This window comes from Culex pipiens, chromosome 3 (assembly GCF_016801865.2).
Source record: "Culex pipiens pallens isolate TS chromosome 3, TS_CPP_V2, whole genome shotgun sequence".
NCBI classification, from domain to species: Eukaryota; Metazoa; Arthropoda; class Insecta; order Diptera; family Culicidae; genus Culex; species Culex pipiens.
In genome coordinates, this window is record NC_068939.1 from 43,627,386 (window position 1) to 43,652,094 (window position 24,709).

The following is a 24,709-nucleotide window of genomic DNA, read 5'->3' on the forward strand; positions in this document are numbered from 1 at the left end:
TAATTTCCTGTAAGAAATGATATGATTTGAACCATAAATTATGTCCACGTGGACTCATAACAATAAAAAAATTAAAAAGGTGATATACCCAAGTAGCACTCATAACTTGTCGACTGTTGAATAATAGTAAGACAATTGTTTTTGATAAACATACGAGAAAAAATCTGAACATAACTTAAATAACAGTTTGTTTCACTGCTTGTATAACTGGCTTATGTAACTATCGTGTTTTGTGCCACAAAAGTGTTAAAACACAGTCAACTTCACTCTTTTCCAACTTTAAAACACAACATAGGGAAAATTCTCACCTATTTGGGAGGTTTAGAACTCGCTCCTTACTCCATCCAATTTGCTGATTTACACTGTTTAAACAATTTATTTTGGAAAACTTTTGATAGAAACTTGCATGCTCACTTCCTATTGAGTTATTTATCACTTTATTTCACTCGAAAACACTTTTTTTGAGCTGTAATTAAACGTCAAAATGCTGATATGCCAAGATGCTGTTCCGTCATCTGCAATTTTTTCCTCGAAAACAGTTTGTTGAATAAGACTAATATTGCACTGTTTGTTTCACTGCTTATCTAACATTGTTATGTGACGGCATCTTCTGAAAAATGGGCGTGGCCAACCATTCTATAAATAACCTTAGGTTTTCTCGCTTTGTTACACAAATGTTATTGGAGAATAGGTTATATAACTGATAATCAACAAACATATTCAACTTGACATTGCGTGTTGTTAGGTGGTGTAAATTTGTACGTGAGGTATTTAGAGTTTCAATAATGTTTATTTATCGAAGATTGCAATAATTGTAATTGTTGACCGATTGGTTTGAAACCTTATTGCCGGTAAAAGCTACAAAAATGTCAGCTTATGGAGTTCATGATAGAGAAAATAACAAATTAAAATCACACCGATTTCAATGTTGCTCCGTGGTACGGTAATAGAAATGACAGTTGAAACGGTTTGTTATAACTAAGTTGTATATTGGAGTTATAAAAACTGACTTGAAACAAACTTATATAACATAATTTCCAATGACAGCCTTTTCTGGAGTTAAGTTGTATAGCTCACTGCTGTATAACAAAGCTGACAGCAGCCTTCTTATTGACGTTTAGGCCAGCTTGTTTACTATGAAGCCTCGTGGAGAGATGTGGAAGCGCGCCTGGACCTGCCGTGGAGATAACAACAAATCATCGAAGTCATCGGATCGAATCTTGGGAAAGACGAAGTTCATCAAAAAAGGAAAATCTAAAAGTTAGCCATGAAGAGGGTTTCACAAGATCACAGTTAGAGAGCGCGAAAGGATTGTTTTTTTTTTCATGCAATTTCTATTTTTTTTTCTAAATAAATCGGGCAGAAACAAGCGTACCAAAATAGTCAGAGATACTATTCTTATTGCCAATAAGTTATTGGCTTCGTCGTTGATTGAGATTCTAATAAGAACTGTTTGTTTACATGTAAGTTGGGTAACGGTTAGACAACTGTTTTCAATCTATCTTTCCTTTTCAGTGTGCGCTTTGATTTGACAGCACAGCCGTTAACCACGCCCCCTTTTTTTCGTTGAATCTCTTGTTAGCTAGCACAGTGTTGTCAAATACATTTGTACAACTTACTCTGATAACTTGCATCTTATTCTGGCAAGTTATACAACAGAAAAAAGTGCGCTTTTTCCAATGCACAGGAGTTGTAGAACAAGTTGTGCCAACGAGGCCAATCGGTTATACAACCAGTTAGGAAATACGTTTATCTGACAAAGTGTGTTGCTTGGGTACCGTCCCATAAGAAAAATGACTTTTTTTCTCTGAGGCGTAATTTTAGTTCCTGATCATAAATAAACCAAGATCGATTTTTCGATATCTCGTGACGGTGGGGCAGTAAAACCCCTTTAATTTTCTGGATTTTTATAAAGAGACGTTTTTCAAAAGGATTATGGAATTTGAACGCCCGATTTGGCATACGCATACTCGACATCGATTTTTTTTTATCCATAGAAGACATGTTCACAAAAATGTATTATTTTTACCTGAACCACCATTTTTCAATTTATTTTTTTTTATAGATTTATAGGTTTTTTTAAAAGAGAGTATCATTTTCTACAAATTTTATAGAACATACACCCAAAATTCAGAATCGAGATAATCGTTCTCTCAAAATTTATTGAGGGCTCAGTGCCAAAATCGATAGAATAATGGTACCAACTCACACCATCATAACAAATGAGTTCATTCGTTAGTTGAATCAATAAATCTCCAACAAGTGTCATACATCGACTTTTGACTTCTCCATGGTCACCAAGCTGTGGTGGCCGAGGCAGCTAAGTCATTGGATTGGTTTGTCAAAGGTCTCTGGTTCGATTCCCGTTGTCGACACTTTTGGTTTTTTGTTTGACGGATGAACTTTTTTTTTGCAAATGAACCTCGAGAGAATAGTTCTATCGCCCATCTCGAGCTGTGTTCTCTGCGTCCGTGAATGGTACCACTATTCTCTCGACTCGAGACCATCATTCTCTCGGACTAGCGCTGCCAGTTTTGGGTGTACAAAAAAATGAGATTTATGATTTTCATGGTTTTGAAATTTTTTTACCAATATTTCCCCTGAAACTCAAATGTGTGCATTTGTAAGTATTTTTTTTCGGAAATTTCAGCAAATTTCGTACAGGGACTTATTTACCCCTTAAATCTATATTTATAAAATAACCTACATACAATTAACATAATAACAATACACTCTGAAAAATAACCATTATTTTATTTTCTTCAAAATTAATTGCATAATAAAGTAGACAAAATTGTTACTCAATTTTCTCAATACTGGCTGAACCGATTTTGCTCAAAATTTGGAATTCCGTTCTGTTTAGCGTCCCATACGTACCTATTGATTTTTATGAAGTTTCGATAAGTAGTTCAAAAGTTATGTATAAAAATGTGTTTTGCATATATCTGGATCTCACTCAAATGTATATAAAGTATGTCCGGATCCATCGTCTGACCCATTGGTTAGGCCTTTCTATCGAGTCCAAAACATCAAAGATCTGGCAACCCTGTCTCGAGATATGACCACTAAAGTGATATTTATGTACTTTTTTGAAGCCGGATCTCACTTACATTCAGCGTGTAATATTAAGTTTGCTTGCATACAAGGGTGCCTTGATTGTATATTTTTCCACATCAATTGAGCTGTTGGTAGCATTTTTATGTTTTTTGCTGTCTTGTGTTAAATATACAATACGATATTAACATGATGGAAAACGGTAAATTGTGCAGTCAACAATTCATCCTTTTCTGTTCACTAATTATTGGAATGTTAAGTTCTCATAACTCAATATTTTTTAAAGTATTGCAGGTTTTCCTAAACAAGTTATAACCATGCATTAAAAAACTTCAACACAAATTTTCCAAGATTTATATCCTGAGCAAAATGTGTAAACCAATTCATCATCCCAGCCATGCAAAGCCGTATTTGAAAATTCCTTCAACATTACGACAAAAGTTAACGATCTGTTTATGAGTAATTGCAGTGACTGAATCGTTCTTTAATATTTTTAAACCACCACAACTACACCCGTCCCACCAAATCATAAAGATCAAACAGCGCGCAAAGATTTGCCTTTCAAACTCGTCACGCCCGCTTGACTTTCGCCAGTTTACGCACGAGCTCATGACGACGCCACCACCACCAACACATGCCAAACGAGAAGGGACGATCTTCGCGTTTCTTCGGGGCCACGCGATCGCTGCGGTGCCGCCATTGCGGGAAAATTTTTGTCTTTCTTTTCCTTTTTTTCTGCTGCGGCGCTTTTCTCTGTGTGGATTCGGTCGATGAAGTTTTGTTTCAAAATAAACAAAGGGGCGGAGCCAAGCGTTCTTTGAGATGATCGCCGACGCCGCCGCCGACGGAGATCGTGGCAGGCGGCGGGTTTTCGGTTGAGTTGAGAGAGAAAGGAAAGAGCAAGAGAAGAGCATGATCGGTGGGAATGAGTTTTCCTTGGTTTATGGGTTGGCAGATCTTCGGGAGGAAATCGTAAAAGTTATGAGTTTTGGTTGTGGAGAATGGTTTTTGAGGAACAGGAACAGATGGGAGCGATTCACTTAACAGTAATTAAATTTAAGATTTAATTTAATTAATTTCATATCAAGATTAATTTTTCCAAAAAGTGGAAATGTTTGTTTTGAGCTCTTTTGAAATGTTAGTAGTGAGTGGACTATGGGCAGTTCTCAAGGTTTTATGGAGACGTGTAAATAAAATTAGGATTTGTTTTGCAACTTTGTGGAGAACATCTCTGCTTTTTAATTTATTATTTTTAGTTTTCAAAAAACAAAAATTATCGTGAGTTTCTTATTGAATTTAAACAATCGATTTGTTTTACGGATACCAAAACGACACTGACAATTACTCAAAACGAAATGTTTAAATACTGTTCATTAGTTGAGACAACATTCCAGGCCTCAAGTATTTACATTCCGTTAAGTTCAAGGGACTTGAGTTGTCTGAAAGTCATAAAAATCTCAAACAACCCTCCCGAAGTGACAAACGACGACTTTCCCCCGCGGCGCAGACATTGTACGATCGTGCGGCCCAAAAAGGATAAATCGAATTTACGGAGAAAAGTCGTAAAACCGCACAAATAAAAGTTTGAAAACAGGCTACTTTTCGGAAAGAGGAGAGAAAAAACAAGGCGATATTCTCGCTTTCTCTCGCACACTCACGCTTAGCCGCGCGCGCACACGCAGATTCCCAAACAAGAAGAGAAAATTTGGACCGTTTTTTGTTTTTATTACTCTCAATGTAGTGTAAAACATAAATAAAGTGAGTAGCGCTTGTCGGGGTAAAATGTGTTTCAAACTGGTTTTGTTAAGTTGAGGTTCAGGGTGCGCGCGGAAGGGGAAATGCTTTCTGTTTTTCCGTTTGGTTAAACAAATAGAAAATGTCTCTCTTCGCGTTTTCTCCGCTGGGTGGATTTTCCACACGATCAGGATCAGTGAGCAGATCGCTCACTCAGTTGTCGATTGAGAGTCGCTCGCGGTGGATCGCGCGTTGATGCGTCGGTGAACATTTCAACAGAACTGGCAATACTTTAGTGAATAGTGGAAAATTAGCTGGAAAATGCTACCCTACTCGTCGTACGCGGCAGCGCTGGATCAGATTCACAGCATCAACCAGGAGTTGAGCCTGTTGGGGAGTTCCGGCGGTCGGTACTTTCCGTTGGACGTCGGTGTTGGTGGGTTTGTTGGGCCGCAGCCGGGGGGATATCTGGGCCTGAATCAGTGGTCGTTGCCGTTTTCGTTCCTGAAGGCTGCCCACAGGCCGGAAAAGCCACCCTTTTCGTACATTGCGTTGATAGCGATGGCCATCAGCAGTGCGCCGAAGCAACGGTTGACGCTGAGCGGGATCTACAAGTACATCATGGACAAGTGAGTGATATCGAGTGGGGGATGGTGCCGACGGGGCAAAGCGATTAGAGCATGTTTTTACTGTAATCTGAATCAGTACTGAGAACAAGCATGGCCTAACATTGAAATGAAATATAACTAAAATATTATGTTTTTCAAAACTTGTGAGTTGGTCCATGAACAGTTGAGAAGTTTTTTTTTACTTAAACCAAAATAATAATAAAAGCAATGCGAGTAATGTAAATTTTGTATAATTAATAAAGTTTTTCTTATTTGAAATCCAAATAATTTTCAATTCTTTTAATTTGTAGATTCATTCAAAACAATTAAATAAAAAATAATGTAAGTTTGGCTAAAAAATCCTAGTGAGAATATACATTTATTGAACTTTCATTGCACAATATACTTCTGCAGTCATTGTTCCGGCCGATGGTAAAATATATGAAAGATTTTTTTAAACTGTTACGCTTAAAGTTGACAAACATTGATTTTTTTTTTCAAAATTCACACTCTCTTACAAGAAATAATAGAAATGTGCATGTTTAGTTGGTGCACGTTTTCATTGAAATTTGGTCACATAAATTAAATAATTATCAATCTTCAAATCACTATCGAAAAGAATTACTTTTTGGTACAAGGCTCAAAAAGTTGAACTTTTCAGCACTCAAATGAATGCTGAAAAGTACTTTTAAGTACTTTTATTTTTGACGATGTAAATAAGCCGTTTCGTCATTCAAGAATGACAGGAAAAGAAAGTACAAAGCGGATTCGTTAATACCAATGGAACTGCATTGGGATTAGCGAATCCGAAATCGCTAATGGAGCACTTCCATTCGAGCAGTTTTTGCTTTTTTCTACAATGTATATCTTATGGAGCGAACTGTCAAAAACTGCTCGACTGCGGGTGCTCCATTGGAACGACTGACAGCTGTCAAAAGCATGAAACAGCGTGGTCGAAATGTAAACATCAGTTAGACAAATCAGTTTTGATGTTTGAGTGCTTTATAATTCGAATATGTTTTAATTAGCGAGCATTACAATTAGCGGACATTCGAAGTAGCGAAATTCGAGTTAATAAAGTTAATTTTACGCTGCGCTTGCAAGCAGAAGAGAACTGTAGTTGAAAATAATGAGGAATTCAGTGGTAATTTTTATTATTGGTTATGTTTTGTGAGAGAGTGGTGTGTACTTCAAATGTATACTAAATAGCAGGAGCAACTAAAATTGTGTAGTTCGACAAAGTTTTTTTTTCTGCAGAAATCCTTGGTGAAAAGTAAACCAAACTTGGGTTTGAAGTGAATTAGTGTTTAGATTTGTGTTAAGAATGCATGAAAAGTTCACTCAGAGTTACTCAACTTCGAAAAACCAACGCAAAAGAAAATGGCACATCTGAACCAATTTGTGTGATTTGGGTCAATCATAATTATGTGCCCTTACGAATTTTTCATTTATTCAACAGGAAATTGTTTGCTTCCAATCTGATTCTTGGAGGGCATGAAGAGAATGTACTAATAAAAGAATAGTGGAACAATCTCGAATGTTTACATTTTGGTTTTGTGTCCTAATGAAATGTTTGGCTCGATTTAATTCATCTTGCTCCTCTCCAAATATTTCATGCGAAAAAATAGATGTTTTTCGATAATTTGCAGCCAGAAACGGTGATGAGATAGACATTTGGTGTCAAAGGGACTTCTATGTAAAATTGGACGCCCGATCTGATAGTGTACTAAAAATTTGAAGAAACACCAAATTTTTTTTAAAAAATTCTTCCATTTTCCGTTACTCGACTGAAACATTTTTTGGAACATGAGCATACGAAATCGGTCTTTTTTAGAATTTTATTTATTGTATTTTTTAATCCGACTGAAACTTTTTTGGTGCCTTCGGTATGCCCAAAGAAGCCATTTTGCATCATTAGTTTGTCCATATAATTTTCCATTAAAATTTGGCAGCTGTCCATACAAAAACGATGTATGAATATTCAAAAATCTGTATCTATTGAAGGAATTTTGTGATCGATTTGGTGTCTTCGGAAAAGTTGTAGGTATGGATATGGACCACACTGAAAAAAATGATACACGGTAAAACAAAATTTGTTGATTTTTTATTTAACTTTTTGTCACTAAAACTTGATTTGCAAAAAAAAACACTATTTATAATTTTTTTTTTTAATATGTTTTAGAGGACATCAAATGCCAACTTTTCAGAAATTTCCAGGTTTTGCGAAAAATCTTTGACCGAGTTAAAAATTTTAATCAATACTGATTTTTTCAAAAAAAATTAATATTGATCGCACAAATTTTTCAACTTCATTTTTCGATGTAAAATCAAATTTGAAATAAAAAGGACTGTAGTGAAATTTTGATAAGAGGCACCGTTTTCAAGTTAAGGCCATTTTTAAGCAGCCGTCCCCTAACATGACAGTTTTCGTGAGTTACGCGTATCCACCGACAGATGGCAAGTGGACCTCGTCGGAGTCCGCCCATTAAAAACGCAACTCAAAATTTGCATGGGAAACTTTTTTTTCGTGACGGCTTTCGCGGCACGCTCCCTCCAACTGTTCGAGACTAATATTTTAACGTGGCGTATCTTAAAACAAGTTTTTCAAGAAAATGATTCCAGAATACTTATTTTGTCGTTTTAAACCGAAACACGACAAAAACTTTATTAATTTAAACTATTCGCCATTTTCAAATGTTTGGCTAGATGATAGCAAAGGCCGCCATCTTAGGCCCAGTGGGCCCACAAAAAGGGGTACGCTCAGTTTGTATGGGAGCTGTCAACATGCTCCCGGTCTGTTTTTAAGTAACTTTTTTGAATATAGTCGCAGTTTTTCATTTTTTTAAATTAGTGCGCATGTTTGCCAACTTTTGATTTTTTTTTCTATATTTCGCTTTTTTGAACTTTGTTGATACGACCCTTAGTTGTTGAGATATTGCCATGAAAAGGTTTAAAAACATAAAAATTGATGTTTTCCAAGTCTCACCCAAACAACCCACCATTTTCTAACGTCGATATCTCAGCAACTAATAGTCCGATTTACAATGTTAAAATATGAAACATTCGTGAAATTTTGCGATCTTTTCGAAAATACTATTTTCAAAATTTTTAAATCAAGACTAACATTTTAAAAGGGCCAAATATCCAACGTTACGCCCTTTTAAAATATTAGTCTTGGTTTAACAATTTTGAAAATATTTTTTTTCGAAAAGATCGGAAAACTTCACGAATTTCACGAAAGTTTCAGTCGGATTAAAAATACAAAAAAAATCGTACGACCGAAATCTGAGAGAACTGCTCACATATTATTTAAAGGGAAATTTAATGTGCTTTTTGAATCTACATTGACCCAGAAGGGACATTTTTTCATCTAGAACAAAAAATTTCATTTTAAAATTTCGTGTTTTTCCTAACTTTGCAGGGCAATTTTTTAGAGTGTAACAATGTTCTACAAAGTTGTAGAGATAATTACAAAAAAATGATATATTAACAAAAGGGGTTTGCTTGTAATCATCACGACCCGGGCAGACGGTAATAACAAAATGATTAATATTTCAATAACAAATCCTGTTTAAATAACAAAAAGTGTTATTATTTTATCCTGAAGTTCAACTTCAAGAAGAAAAAATAATAACAGTTTCTAATAAAATAACAAAATTTGGTACTGAAGTGATATTATATTGAAAATGTTTAATAACACGCTAATAAGAGGAAATGTTATACATTTCAAAAACTCTCCTAATAACAAAATTTGTTATTCGTTTGGTATACTGACTTAGAAATAAAATTCGTGGGAATAACATTTTTTGTTATTTGAAAATACTAGGCCAATAACATTTTATGTTATTTATAACAAGATTTGTTATTCGTCGTTATGATTTTTTTGTTATTGGATTGTTATTGTAATAACAGACTAATAACATTTTTAGTTATTCTTCGAACAAATATTTGTTATTATTTTTTGTTATTTTAACAACTAATCCGATCATCCCAATAACATTTGGAGATATTCTTCCATAACAAGAAATGTTATTCCAAAGTTGTTTTGGATTTCAACCAATATCAGACCAATAACAAATTTTGTTATGATAACATAAACTGTTACTATACCCTTATGCAAAAATGGATTTTTCAAGAAGATTCCATAACAATTTCTAATATTTTAACAGTATTTGTTATTGAAATGGCATGAATTTTGTTATTACCGTCTGCCCGGGTTACCATAAATCGCACAAATGGGAAAGTTTCTAAGTGTCCATAACACAATCTGTTATTATTTTTTCTTTTGTTAAATATGTTTAGATCTTTGGGATAATTTTGTCTAATTTCGTCGGGGTCATTATTTTGGCCATAAAATGGGGTCCTTAAGCTAAAATTATTCTAAAAAGTTGAAATTTTGGAAGTTGATTTTTTTAATTATTTGATATACCCCCTAAGGGACTTTGCTAAAATTGGCTAGAACTATGAGATAATTTTGACCAATTTCGTCGGGGTCATTATTTTGGCCATGAAATGGGGTCCTTAAGCTAAAATTATTCTAAAAAGTTGTAATTTTGACAGTTGATTTTTTTTTATTATTTGATATACCCCTTAAAGGACTTTGTTTAAAATGGTTAGAACTATGGGATAATTTTGACCAATTTCGTCAGGGTCATTATTTTGGCCATGAAATGGGGTCCTTAAGCTAAAATTATTCTTCATTTTTTTTTAATTTTGTTATATTCCCTAACGGAATTGATTTATTTATTGAGAATTTTTGAAGTGTGATAACAAAAACTGTTATTATTTTCACAGAGCCAGGAAGTCGGAGCTGACATTGAAGTTCGAGCTGGAGTGAGACCTCGGAGACTGCATCGGATTCAGCAAATTTTTAGCAACTTTTACTTGTAGTCGGAATCTGTGAAGTCGGGTATTTTTGGAGAGCAGAAGTCATCGTTGACGTCATATCCTGCATCCAGAGTCGGAGTTGTCTTCAAAGTATGGATTCAAAGTTGCTTGGAGGTACCCGACTCTGCAGCCCTGACTAGTACAGAGGAGTTATGGCAACTGCAGGTTTATTTGCAAATTACAAATAAACCAAAACAATAACTTTTTTTGTTATGGATACATACCAGTTCAATAAAATTTTTGTTATTATGCTGCTCCACCTCTCCGCACAACATAACAAATCTTGTTATTCCTTCATGATTCCTTCTGTGTTATTGGTTTGTTATTGCAATAACAACATAATAACGGTTTAAGTTATTCTTCGAACAAATCTTTGTTATTGATTTTTGTTATTTTAACAACTAATCCGATCATCCCAATAATATATTCCGATCTTCTCACAATATCAAAAACTGACCTTCTCAATTTATTTCCGTCTACTCGGGGAAATAAAAAAACAAGTGTTATTTTCAATATCTCTTGAATGTAACAAATTTGTTTTGAAACCCTAATCATTTTTTTTCATTTATTTGAAAAGTAAGTTTCAAGCTGAGACTTTCAAAATCAATCTAAACTCAACAGTGCCCGAACTTTGGGCAACTGATCCCAATCTTCGGAATTGAAGAAACTGCTCGATGCAGCAGAAACTTGTTGAGATTTTGGCACCGCGCCCACAGCAATCGCCCTGATCAGATCGTCATCCTCCAGTCATGGACAGTGGAAGAGAGTGGCAGCAGTATCGTTTTGATGAGCACCCCGAGTTTGGCAAAGCCCGCAGCCATTCTTCGGCTGTTATTGGCCAATTCCGGGTGGCCTGCTACTTTCCGGCTGATGCAGTCACTATACCGCAAGTAGTTTAGGAGAAAATCAAACTTGAAAATTGGGTAGATTGACAGTTGTTGCTCATTTATGGTATCATCTATGGATATAAATTTATTTTTAAAGATGTTAGTTTCACCTAACAGTATGATTGAACAGAAAAAAAGCAAAAAATAGTTTTGTTCAAAGTTTTGCTCAATTACCCCTTTCAAAAATCACTTTTCTTTATTTTCCCCACCAGCAGTGCAATGCAGAAAGCAAACGATAGTTTTCCCATTTTGCGAGCACTGAACACATCGTTTAGAAAAATAATCTGGTGTCGAAATAGTACAGTGTTATCTCTTTTTCCCGGAGTTTTCCCTCCATATTTTCACTCTCTCTCACTCACTGTTGAATTTCCCACTATAGATCTACTACTAGTCTATGGAAGAGTGACTGCAGAGGTGCGGGTGAAATAAAGGAAAATTCATCCTAAAATAACAATGTGTCTGTCTATATGTGTGCATTAGGGTGGGTACGTTTTTCAAAAAGTTCGCGGATCAAGTTTTAGTATGGTTCCCCTTGTAGGGCATGCCTATAGGGACTTTCATGCCAAATATCAGCTCATTTGGTTGTAAACTGGCTGCGCGCATCAGGGTTAAAGTTTACATGGGAATTACTATGGGAAATTGGAACTTTTTGTTCAAACGCTCCTACAGGTCTAGGAAAATAACGCGCCAACTTCTGGTATGGTCAGGCCTATGGAGAATGGTCAGGAGAACACTTTTCCCGAAGAGAGCATATGGATTTGTTGTCCCTGGACCTGGCGCATCGGCAAACAATCCGATGTCTCCGAAATCAACGGTTTTCCCCCAAAAAGCATCAAATTTTCCTTAGCATGCTATGAAAGCTTGATGAACACCGCGACGCCATATGTCAGACAGCTACCACGTGGGTGAGAAACGGCTGGAATATTCAATTGCAAACCTTCTTTTACCTAGAAAATGATCATTTCGAGCAATCCTAATATTATTTAGTCGAATTCAGAATCTTTGCATTGCAAATTTGTATTTTTTTGCAAATATTTTAACCACGTGGTAGCTGCCTGACGTATGGCGTCGCGGTGTTCATCAAGCTTTCATAGGAAAAGGAAAATTTGATGCTTTTTGGGGGAAAACCGTTGATTTCGGAGACATCGGATTGTTTGCCGATGCGCCAGGTCTAGGGACAACAAATCCATATGCTCTCTTCAGGAAAAGTGTTCTCCTGACCATTCCCCATAGGCCTGACCATACCAGAAGTTGGCGCGTGATTTTCCCAGACCTGTAGGAGCGTTTGAACAAAATTTCCAATTTTCCCATAGTAATTCCCATTTAAACTTTAACCCTGATGCGCGCAGCCAGTTTACAACCAAATGAGCTGATATTTGGCATGAAAGTCCCTATGGGCATGCCCTACAAGGGGAACCATACTAAAACTTGATCATTGAACTTTTTGAAAAACGTACCCACCCTAGTGTGCATGTTTGTAGGTGTCTGAACACTGCAATCTCGAAGACGGTGATGATGATGATGATTCTTTGAGAGGCGTTCGTGTGAATGGAATTGGAAAATTTACAGTTCGTAATCAGACGGAGAAGTGATTGAGCTTTCGGGAGAGGTTGGTGGTGCACTTTTTGATGGGATTTTTTTCTGGTTTCTATTCGAGCCGAATTGAAATAGTAAACTTGTTGAAAGATGGAGTTGTTTAGTTCTGTGCCATTGATTGCAGATTTGAAGTGCAAATCTTCAACTTAAACGAGACATTTTTTTTCCAGAATTTAAGTTTACTGAAAGCCTATTATTTGAAAACTAATTATTTTCATTTCACAATTTCCAGCTTCCCGTACTACCGCGAAAACAAGCAAGGCTGGCAGAACTCGATTCGGCACAATCTATCCCTGAACGATTGTTTCGTCAAAGTTCCACGTGACAAGTCGTCCCCATCGCGGTCCGGATCTTCGTCCGGTAGGACCTCCACCGAGGGAGCAGAACTCAGTGATGGCGGTGGAAGCAACGGTTCTAGTGGTGGTGCTGGTGGTGGCAAAGGCAGCTACTGGATGTTGGATCCGTCGGCAAACGACATGTTCGAGCAGGGAAATTACCGCCGGCGAAGGACGCGCCGCCAGCGGAGCGCCAAAATGATCCTCAACGGGCACTTTCATCAGGTAATGTTGTTGAGAATACAAATATTTAGAACTTTTATCTTGTTAATTCAGGCAAAACAAAAAATTGTAAAAGAATTTAAAATATACTGAAAGAAGGGCAATTTTTTTTTAATTTTTTTTCTTTTGATTATTTTGAAAAAAGAGAAGGATTTTGATTCTATTTTAAAAAGCCAATACTAAAATGAATTCTGTATGATTATATAAATATTTTTGACTATCAATCAAGAGTAGTTCTTCAGATTTTCACAAATTATCCACCGATTTTTAAATTTGTATTTTGCATCATGAGTGAATCATTATCTGCCAACTCACATGAAATTGGAAATGTTGCTCAACCCTTCTTAGTTTTGCGTGAAACTTTGTTCTAAGGGGTATTTTTTTCCTGATCAAGAATGTGAGTTCCATTTTTCGATATCTCGTGACGAAAGGGCGGTACGACCCCTTTTTATTTTTATACATTCGAGAAAAGACGTCTTTTTTTAAATAATGGTGAGGTGATTATTTGGAAACTTGATTTCGAAAGAATTTCATGGAAAATTAATTTTTACTTTAAAGGCACACGCAAAAATTGTTTTAAAACCTTTGCTATATTTTAAAACTCAACTGTTAAAAAAATTGGAACATGCCATTTTACGGAAATTTAATGTACTTTCGAATCTGCGGTAGAGTGTCAATAAAAAACGACATCAACGATACCCTCTGCTTGATTCTTTAGGCAAAATTAAGTAACTTTCGCAATTTTTAGCCAAATCGGTTTAGGTTTGACCCTCTACAACCCAACTCCGCCTCTAGGCGGACTTCCATTTGAAAATTCACCAAAAAATTAATTTGCATCCAATTTTCCATACGACAAAAAGCATTGGAAAGAAGAACTGCTCGGATGAGTTTTGAAAAAGCCGTAAGAGCCACCGTGACCTCCGACACAAATATTCGTTTTCTCCAAATAGTAAATACAATTTCATTTGTTTTTAGTTTGAGACACTTGAAAGGCGTATAGATGAACAATCTTAAGCATTTTTTAAATTGGGTTTTCGTAAGAATATAGAATACCGAGGCAAAAAAGCTTTGTTTACCATTGGCTCTTACGGCTTTTGAAAACTAATCAGAAAACTCTTAAAATTAAAAAAAAAATTGGGTTTGTTTTATGTTGCTTAGCCAATGAGTCTTTTTTTCTGGGGTCAACTTTGGCTGTATTTTTTAAAAATATTTCCTAAATTTAGGCAAAAATAAGCAAACAATAACTTTTGAGAGTGGGTCTCGTGGCGCAGGGGTAGCGGCTTCGGCTGCCGATCCCGATGATGCTATGAGACGCGGGTTCGATTCCCGCCTTATCCACTGAGCTTCTATCGGATGGTGAAGTAAAACGTCGGTCCCGGTTTCTCCTGTCTCGTCAGAGGCGCTGGAGCAGAAATCCCACGTTAGAGGAAGGCCATGCCCCGGGGGGCGTAGTGCCAATAGTTTCGTTTTTTAACTTTTGTATTGTCCAAGACTGTGCCTCTAAGTATTTTTAAACAATTTCAACGATAATGGTATCTTTTTATAGTAAGCAATGTGAAAACAAGCAAAAAAATGGAAAAAATGCTGTAAAAATATGAAAAAAAAAACTATATAGAAAAAAATAATGATAGGAGGTGGTAGAATTAGCCTAATACTATCAGAAAAAACATAAACAAAACAAGATAAATGCAAATATAAATACTGAAAATTAAACATGAAAAACATAAAACAAGAGAACAAAAGTTGCTCGAGCTAGGCGTCATCCATAAAGTATGTCACGCTCTAGGGGGGAGGGGAGTCTGAGAAAGTGTGACATTGCGTGTTATAAGTATAGGGAAAGCGTGACAAGTGGGGGGGGGGGGGGAGGGGGGTAAATTTTGGCTGATTTTAGCGTGACGTACTTTATGGATGAAGCCCTAGGGGGTATCTCTTAAGATTTTCCAAAATTTTCAAATTTTCCTGTCACCCTAATCTGCAGTAACCCAGAGGTCTTATTCTATTTAGGTTAAAAAACAAAAAGAATCATTTTAAATTTGGATGTTTTTTTGGAATTTTACAAGGTTATTTTTATAAAATCACATCTACATTTTTTTTGATTGTCTGCTCTACAACTATTCTGAATATATATTCAGAATATATATTACACTCTGAAAAATAACCCTACATTTTTCATAAAGTGCAGCGTTTTGGAGTAATAGTCACTTTTATGTTGAGCCAATCCTGAGAATTTTTGTCCAAGTGTCACCTAATTAGCCTGTATTTTTAAAAAGATTTTCGATGTTGAAAATTGAACTATTGGTGAAATTTCTGATCATAATCATTGAAGAATTCTGAATTTGAGAAAAAAATATTTATTTGTAAATAGTTAACAGAACAATAAACAAAAGTTCATTTTTTTAACATTGAACATCGAATCAAAAGTTTCCGAGATTTCGTCAGTTAAAAATTACAGGCACATTTGTTGATACTAAAAATAATGATAAAGTTTTGGTTGCTGTTCTACCTGGGTGCAGAATAGTGGTCCGCAAAGCGGCCTCATTTAGAACTGTCAAAGCGGAACCAATTAACTGTTTGAAAAATGATACCAAGAAGGGGCAAGTATTGTAATCAATCTATGATTTATTTTGTCAGGAATAAAAAAAGTCGAGGGCGCCGAGCTTTTGAGGTATTCGAAGCTTAATAATGTTGAATAAACTTACTCCGATATTATCACTGTGCTTCAATGCTACAAAATCACGGAACTTCCATTCGGTTGCTCTTCAGATTCATACACCCAAAGTTAAAGAACGAGGGGATAGTCCTCACGAAAAGAAACGTGAGGAAAGTGCTATATTGCGAGAGTACAGTCCTCTCGCGTGTTCATTCGTTCATTGGAACAGTTCATCCTATTGAGTGGCTTATATGGACAAACGACCGCCATTTAGTCACCGAACCATGGTGGCCCATACGGCAAAGGCACGGTTCAATATGCCGAAGGTCTTGGGTTCGAGTCTCGGTACCGGTACATTACCATTTTACTACCGAATCGTGCTCTTTATCCTCTCGTATGCCGATGCCCAGTTCTGGGTGTAAAATTCCACCAACTTCTGATGCAATTGTTCGTCACGTGGAAAGCAAAGATGGACTCTTTTGGCCGCCCATAGTTTAGTATACGAACAAAAAAAGCACAAAGCACTTAAATTATCAGCAAAAAATTCAAAACAGTGTTGGTACTTTTGCGCTCTCGCGAGAAAAATTCCTCTCTCTCGAGTTCTCGCCACGAGTCTCGTGCTGCCGAGAGAAACTCACCGATTGCCCGTGCTCTCCTTCGCTCGCGATCGGGCTTTCTCGCGAGCCAGAATTACCCGTTCGCGAGAAGTTGAACGTGTTAGAAACGAACAAAAAAACAACGAACTGATAAACAAATTGCTAGCTTGGGACGAACGGCTAGCACGAGGCGCTCGCGAGCGCTCGTGGCGAGAGCGAGAACGCGAACAAAAATACGAGCGCGAGCGAGAAGAGAAAAGTACTACAAGTTCTCTCTCTCTCGTTCGCGAGCGAGAAATGCTTTCCTTCTTCTCGCTCGAATTTCAACACTGGACTTTAAAATCAACTGATCAAAAATGTTTCAAAACAAGTCACTTAAGCAGCCAAAAATATGTCACGCTTGAGCTTGAACCACGTCGTCCGTGCTTGATCATTCAGAAATCGTGTTACGCATTCTGTCTTTTCAGCACCCAGTGTTCTGCGAGCGAATATCTAGCGTGACGTTGGAGATTTTTGTTCCTTCAATATTTTTTAGAAAAGGCTGTGATTCTGCTCTGATAATCAACATAAACTAGACATGTTTCATGTTTTTTAAACGTAAAATTGACTGCTGAATCGAATGCAGTCATTAATTTTTGAAAAAAGTTATGCTGTTTTTTAGCACCTGCTTTACATTCCGTTACGTTACAACGCAGACTTTTACAAAAAGGGGTTTCTGCTTGCGTTGTAACGTCACAGAATTGAGAATTAGCTGTATCTTTGCGAAAAATTTACCAATTTCGATCTACTCAGTTGCATTCCACGAAATTTATCCCATTTTCGGGATATGATAAGCTTTGGAAAAATGGTTACAACATTTATTTCGCTATTAAATCAAGTTTTAAAATTTTCCCGCTGGTATACTAGCCCGGAGAGCGTCCAAATTCCCGGGGTTACAAAATTCCCAGGAAACGGGAAATTTTTAACAAATTTCCCGGGAAATCCCGGGAATTCCCGGGAAATTTGAAATTTATCGAAAATTGATCTTATCCTGCTTCTGATTGATATTTTGCAACAAAATTGTATAAAACTGCAACTTTAATGTTCAAAATGAGTGTAGGGGTCAATTAATGGCATGACTGGTTTTAAAAATCATACAACTTAGTTAAAATTAAATAAAAAAAATTATTATATTAATTGATTTTTTTTTGTTAAGAAGTATTATTTTTTTAAATAAAATATTGAATCAGTGAGTAAAATCCATGCTTCTTAACCATAAAATTGCTTTTAAATTTGTCTCTGTTACCATTTCAAAAGAATATGTTTAAGAATAACGTTGACACATAAAACAAAAAAAATAAAAGCATGCAGAAATTATGTTTTTCATGGCAAATAACTTGTTTTAGACCGTAATTTTATCAACAAAACTCATTTTAAGGATTTTCAGGCAAAATGTTGACTTTTTATTTTCCAACAATAGTGCATGGACCATGTGTGGCCTACCCCAGTACATGTTTTACAACATAATAATCTTGAGACAAACCTTACCAGTTGGAAAAAAAATATAAAAACACAATGAAATCCTATCATTGATACCCCGTTTTTCTTATAAGTTCAATATGCACAGTAGATTAAAATGAATAAAATTAAGTTAGGTTCTCTCATTATATTTTTTGCAAATTAAAAAAAATTAGGACCAAAAAGTCAGGAAAATGTATACTTCCGCTTGAATTTCGGGAATTCCCGGGAAATTGAAAAATTTCCCGGGAAACGGGAAATATTATTTTTCGGGAAATCCCGGGAATTTACAATATCATGAATTTTTTGTGAGTTTCTATTTTTTTCTTACATTCCTAAATTTTTGCTCTCTTCCTCCAACTTTTGCCGCCATCCAGATCTTCTCCGCGCGCGTCTCCAACTTCATGGCGCAAATTATTTCCAATTTTAGATCCCAATCTTAGTGGACCATCAGTCCTGCCAATTTCATCTTCCCCCGCGGAACATATCTCTTCCTGGGTTCCTTTCATTTGCGACAACGACGACGACGACGCTACTAAACATACATTTCCCCTCCTCTCTTCCACAGTCCGCGCCACCCCCACCGCCCTTCGGAATGGCCTTCCCCCCGACGTCGGTGGCCGCAGCAGCCGCGGCGGCGGCCCTCGCGACGGCAGAATTTATTAAAACAACGTCCCAGGCCACCGGCGGCAGTTCCATCAGCTCCAACTCCAGCGGCATTCCGGACGATTTTCATCATCTGATAGGCGGCCACAATTTGGACGGCGTCGTATCAAACTGCTATCACTCGATGTCGCTGCTGCCATCGTTCCCCGCGGCCAGTTCCGGCCAACGGACGACTTCATTACCTGGGCACCGTCCTGGCCAAGTGCCGCTGTCACCGTGTCCGTCGACGAGCTCTTCACCGGCGGAGCAGTTCGAAGCTTCAGGTGGTCCGCCAATTTTGGCAAATGGAATCGTAAAACGAGATTTTGATGAAGCCACCGATAGTGGCGCCCCCGGTGAAGGTGCCCTAACGGGCCTTCCGGGAGTTGACATGGGGCACCAGGCCACTGCTGCGGTGGCTGATAATTATTTAGATAATTTTCAATCGAATTTTCCCTCGCTGGACGCGTTTCTTGGTGAGCTGAATGCGGTGCAGAGTGGCACCACGAGTCAGGCAGATCTGCAACGTGATGGAAGTGGTATCAACACCACGGGAAGTACTTGCCTGCGGGTTCCAGCAGGTGGTTTTCGGTCGGGCAAGAGTGCTACTGGCGGTTTAAGGTCGAGCAGTTTTACGATCGAGAGTATTATGCGAAAGTAGTGGTGTAAGTTGGGTTCATTGGGGAGTGCATTTTTAAAGGAGACTATTTTTTTTTACCATGAGTGATTTGTAAATAGTTGAAGCTAGTCGATTCCATGAATAAAAACTGTATTATATGAAACCAATGGCCTTTTTTTATTCCGTAGTAACTTTTCAACAGGGTGTAACCGCAATTCGCAATTTTCAGTGTAAGACCGATTTTATGCACTTGGTTCCCGACGAACACGCACTGCCCTTACACCTAAATCTCACCCTTGCTCTGAGTCAGTACGAGCAACACGCTAGAACACGCTTTGAGTGTTCGTGCCCGGCATGCACACCTTCTTTTCCGGTTACGCATTTTAACTCGGCCGGGGGTGGTACATTGCGTAGGGTTTGATGTAAGTATAAGCGTCTAACCATCTATAGTGTGCCTATCAACATTCATTAAAGCAAAAACTGTTTTATTTTTAGTTTGAATTCAAAAACTAGTTGTTATTTTACTGTGTATTGTTTTCTCCTGAAATCTTTCCTAGTGTTGAGTCGTGTTTATATGTTGCTATTTCTTTTGTCGCGGTGTTTTGTTACAATTTTTGGTCCTAAGCATGTTATAAAAGTTTACCAAAAGTACAATAGTAATATTTGTGTTAATCTTTTAACCGTTCCATAAATTGAGTACGGGCTCAAACCTCACTTGTTTGAAAAAAGGGTGAAGATTGAAAACAATAGACAGTAAAAGAGAATATATTTTATAAATAAAAATCAAGAATCAACAGTAAGAGAATGATGAGCGTATTTAAAAAAATATAAATGAGAAGCTGGATGTAGTAGATGTAAAATTAGACAATAGTTAGCGAGGCGAGAAAGAGAAAAACGATGATGGCGGCAGCTGTCACGTTGGTAGTAAGCGATTCAAAAAATGTATGGGGGGAACCAGTTTAAATTCAATATTTTCCAAGTTAAGCAATGTAGAGTCATAAAATTTGACCTGGTGAAAGCTTATTTTTTTTAAGACCAGCAGGTCAAATTTTATCCGGCTGCGATGTGTATTTGCTGAGTTATTAGCAAAAAACTGAATTTCCCAGAACAAATTTGAATTTTTTACCACCAAACGAACAGCGCCATCTATGAGATTTTTTTACCCGTCGGGTAATCCATTCGCAATTTTCAGTGTAAGACCGATCTTATGCACTTGGTTCCCGACGAACACGCACTGCCCTTACACCTACATCTCATCCGTGCTCTGAGTCAGTACGAGCAACACGCTAGAACACGCTTTGAGTGTTCGTACCAGGCATGCACACCTTCTTTTCCGGTTACGCATTTTAACTCGGCCGGGGGTGGTACATTGCGTAAGCCCTACGCCGTAGGGTATAAGCGCCTAACCATTTAAAGTGTACCTATCAACTTTCATTAAAGCAAAAACTGTTTTATTTATAGTTTGAATTCAAACACTAGTTGTTATTTTACTGAGTATTGTTTTCTCCTGAAATCTTTCGTAGTGTTGAGTCGAGTTTATATGTTGCTATTTCCTTTGTCGCGGTGTTTTGTTACAATTTTTGGTCCTAAGCATGTTATAAAAGTTTACCAAAAGTACAATAGTAATATTTGTGTTAATCTTTTAACCGTTCCATAAATTGAGTACGGGCTAAAACCTCACTTGTTTGAAATAAGGGTGAACATTGAAAACAATAGACAGTAAAAGAGACTTTATTTTATAAAAATCAAGAAACAATAGTAAGAGAATGATGAGTGTATTTTAAAGAATAAAAACGAGAAGCTGGATGTATTAGATGTAAAATTAGACAATAGTTAATAAATAGAGATACAAAACAAGCTTAGATTATGGTAATGATAATTTATAGGACAGATAAAGAATTATTCAAATAAATAAATTCGCAATAAATCAAAAAGATTAGACAAATGATAAATAGACTTGATATTACTAGTACATTAAGGAAAAGTATATTTTTAAGGAAAAAACTAAGTTTGTTACAGCAGTAAATATTGGTAAAAAAGAGTGGAAAAGCTTTGAGAGATAAGAGAATCAATAGTTAGTGGAATCAAAATTAAATGATGGATATTAAATAGAAGAATCAGTGAAGAAGTGAGAATCAGTAGAGCAAAATAAAAATAGGAGATAGGTGGTAGCTGAGAATGAAGAGAAGAGAAACCCCGTTGTGCGATGTTTTAGGTACATCCACAGCAGTTGACTCAACATACTGCGAATCAAAACAATACCGTCTACAATCACAAATTACTTCCCTTTCCCACATTGTCGCGCCCCTTTCTTTCAGCCGTCTCGACTCTGACCCGCGGTGGTCAAAGGTTTACGATCCGTTTCCACAGGCCACCAGCTAGGTCATCATGTGAAAACCAAGCCAACGTGGAGGTAAGAAAATAGGACACTTGCAAGGAACCAGAGCTATACTGTTCTGATCAAGATAATTCGGATGATCTAACAGAACTACGGATGTAATTAGTTGCGCTCCTTGAAGAATGTTCCTTACCTGGACGTCAACCAAAGAGCACGCAACAAGATCAGTGCCATTGCATGCTCTTTGGTATCAATCCTTGGCCTGCAACTTTCAAAAGGGTGTAATCTTGAATAAATCAAACAGCCTAACAAACAGTTCATGTTAACACAATTTCGAGCTGAAGAAATTCGTGAACATATTTTTGTAATAATATCTTTAACCAATCTGCAAAATATCCAACTCCCAAACTCTCAAAATTTTTTGAACGGTAACTTCAAATCGCTAGTTTTCGGCCATGACTCAACCAATCGGGACGGTTCTTTTATTTAGTGAATGGTAAGGATGTCCAGATGATCCTACAACTATTCGGAACTCGAAAATCTTTATTTTTTGCAATCAAAAACATCGTTCCAAATTTTCAAAAAGGGGGTGTCTTTGCGGAATTTCTGGAAAAGCATTGGATTTTATGTAATATTACACCCTGAAATATGTAGCCCATCAGTATGGGAAACCTACTTGACCGAAATGTCAAGCTCATATTTTCCGTTTCTTTCAAAGGTAGACGCCGCGCGGCATTTCAGAATATGCCATAGACATTGTGGCCAGCGATTTTCTGCACTTTTGGTGCAATATAAAACATACCTGGCAACAATTCCAGGCGATTCGATGCCGAAAGTGCGGCGCGTCGTTTCGAGGCTGGTTTGCCGCGTGTCGTTCTCGGGAATACGCGCAATATCGTGCGTTTATTTTTTTCCATTTTTCATGGGTCTCATGACCGAGAGGGCTAAGGCGCCAGTCCTTACTGTTTATGCTGGGCTTGAATCCCGTCGGTTACAACTTTTTTTTTGTGTTTATGAAAATTGTACATGTGTCTTTTTTGACGAAGGTGATGTGCATGCTTTTGCATGGGATTTTACCATCGCTTCGCTGTGATAATAAAAAAATAGAGCACTTTTTTCTGTGAAGCTAAAAAATCCTGCTGCATGTTTCACTCCCCCGTGGTTCTAAGCAATCGATTTTCCGCGATTTTTTGTTCTGAGCTTTTTTTTGTTCAACTTCAGCTCCATCTCAACACCCCAGCTAGTGAAGTCAACACTACTCTCGTGCCACGCCGCTCCGCTGGAAGACGGCTGGCTGGCAGAAATAAATTTAATAGAAATGCTAATTTTTCTTAAGAACACGCCACTTTGCCAGTCCAGAGGCAACATCTCAAGCGTTTCAACCATCGTCGTCTTGGCCGTCGTCGCAGAGATAAAGCTATCAAGTATTCCCATCGCGCAGAGCCTCCGGCCCCTCTCCTGGTGTGGTCCTCTCGGAATCGACGACGAAGAATCCCTTCGTATATGTCATCCCTGCCCCAAGACGACGACGACGGTGTGGGGACGGATTTTACTCGGTGAAATTTTGCAGTCTGTTTGTTTGCTGCTAGTATTTTTTCCCCCTTCCTCTCCATTCTTCATGGCCAGGTCTTTTAAGGAATCACTGATTTGCAGCAACATAACACTCTCGTCGCCACACTTTTTGGGCTGCCGAAGAATAACTATAGTATTTCGATTTGGCTGCACCAGAAACAGGGCAGTTAGGGTACTGTCTCTGTGTCAACAAATAGTAGCTTTGAGTTTAAAATGTTTAGGGGGGTTCGAAGGTGCATCTTTTGATTTGTAACTAACAAACAAGAAATAAATAAATCTTGTAACATAGGGGAAATATGCCCATTTTAAGCCTAATAAGCGGTCGTGTTTGAATGATGCTGGATAATCTGGATAGTTCCTTGAAATTCACTAAAACCAAGTACACCAACGAGTAGAGCAACTTTTGGTGAACATTTCTGTTTATTTTCACTTTTATTAAAAGTTATGCTTTTTCTTTTACAAGCATTTAAAAAACATATTTCAAAAATGCATTCTAATCAGTCGAGTGCATTGGGCCACGCCCATTTTTCTATTTTCAGCTTAGTTCTTTTTTTTTCTTTCTTCCAGCGCTCTTTTGGGTCTGCTTAGTGCTGCCAAAATTGATGAAATTTTAAACGAACACTCACGAAAAGTAGCATTTAAAGCGAAAGTTTCCTGGCAGCTCTTGCTCACTCCAACAGGCGCTTCACCAGCATGTCGGTGGTGTTGGTGGCCACCCTTTGTTCTTTATTTGCCTTCGCTCCTCGCTCGGTTTTCTTCAGCCTTCGATTGGAATGGGTATTCAAAATTCAAACGTCAGAAGACTTAGCGCGTTTGTTTTTTTTATGGTGCTTGCTAATTATTTACATTTTTCGGGATAATTTTTTAAGTGAGTGACTAACTAGTGTGCAAAAGAACATGTTCCCGGTAGTTGGAAGCAATTTTATATCCTAAACGCTTTAAAATCGTTAGCGCAAGTGAAAAGATATTGATGGCGACTTTCGTTAAGAAGTTAACCTCTGATCTTGCGTGTGTGCCACCAAAATGATGAGAAATGGTCTCGCAAAATAGAAATTATGATCAAAAGTGCATTAAATTTGATCTTTTTGGCCAGTAAATGGCATAAATTTGCGTGCTTACTCGAGGCGGTGCTGTTGCTGGTAAGTTTATAGCCTAAATAGTATTTTTGGAGCTTTAATCGAGCATCAAACTCTCCATATGACGAAGATAGGTGTTTGATTAGAAAGGGTATATTTCCCCTACGTCACTTTCGGCCTTATCTGATTCTTGAAATCACAAGACCATTACGTAATAATATGCAAGTTACACGATTGTGTACTTTCATTTTAGTACTTCCTCAGAATAAGCTCATTTAAGTTAATGCCAAGTTTAGATATCAGAGATTACATGTCACTCAATCTTTTATCATGATAGTTTCATGATAACACTGTGTGGCTCATCTGATCAGCTGGTCTTGTAATAAAACGCTA

The 24,709-nt window shown here is 37.3% G+C and overlaps 1 protein-coding gene across 1 annotated transcript; it reads left to right on the forward strand.

Moving 5' to 3' along the window:
• Positions 1 to 4,601: 4,601 nt before the first annotated feature.
• Positions 4,602 to 20,129, forward strand: LOC120416485 (forkhead box protein I2-like). The gene is made up of 3 exons (XM_039578204.2): positions 4,602 to 5,417; positions 12,999 to 13,326; positions 18,635 to 20,129. Exons 1-3 carry the CDS (start codon positions 5,110 to 5,112, stop codon positions 19,370 to 19,372), a joined length of 1,374 nt encoding a protein of 457 aa, XP_039434138.1. The 5' UTR covers positions 4,602 to 5,109; the 3' UTR covers positions 19,373 to 20,129.
• The last annotated feature ends 4,580 nt before the right edge of the window (positions 20,130 to 24,709 follow it).

What these genes read in the sequence shown, in the direction of transcription:
- LOC120416485 (XM_039578204.2), top strand. Translation starts at nt 5,110, where the DNA reads ATGCTACCCTACTCGTCGTACGCGGCAGCGCTGGATCAGATTCACAGC. An exon ending in TACAAGTACATCATGGACAA is followed by an intron (nt 5,418 to 12,998) that starts GTGAGTGATATC and finishes CACAATTTCCAG; the next exon opens with CTTCCCGTACTACCGCGAAA. An exon ending in TCAACGGGCACTTTCATCAG is followed by an intron (nt 13,327 to 18,634) that starts GTAATGTTGTTG and finishes TCTCTTCCACAG; the next exon opens with TCCGCGCCACCCCCACCGCC.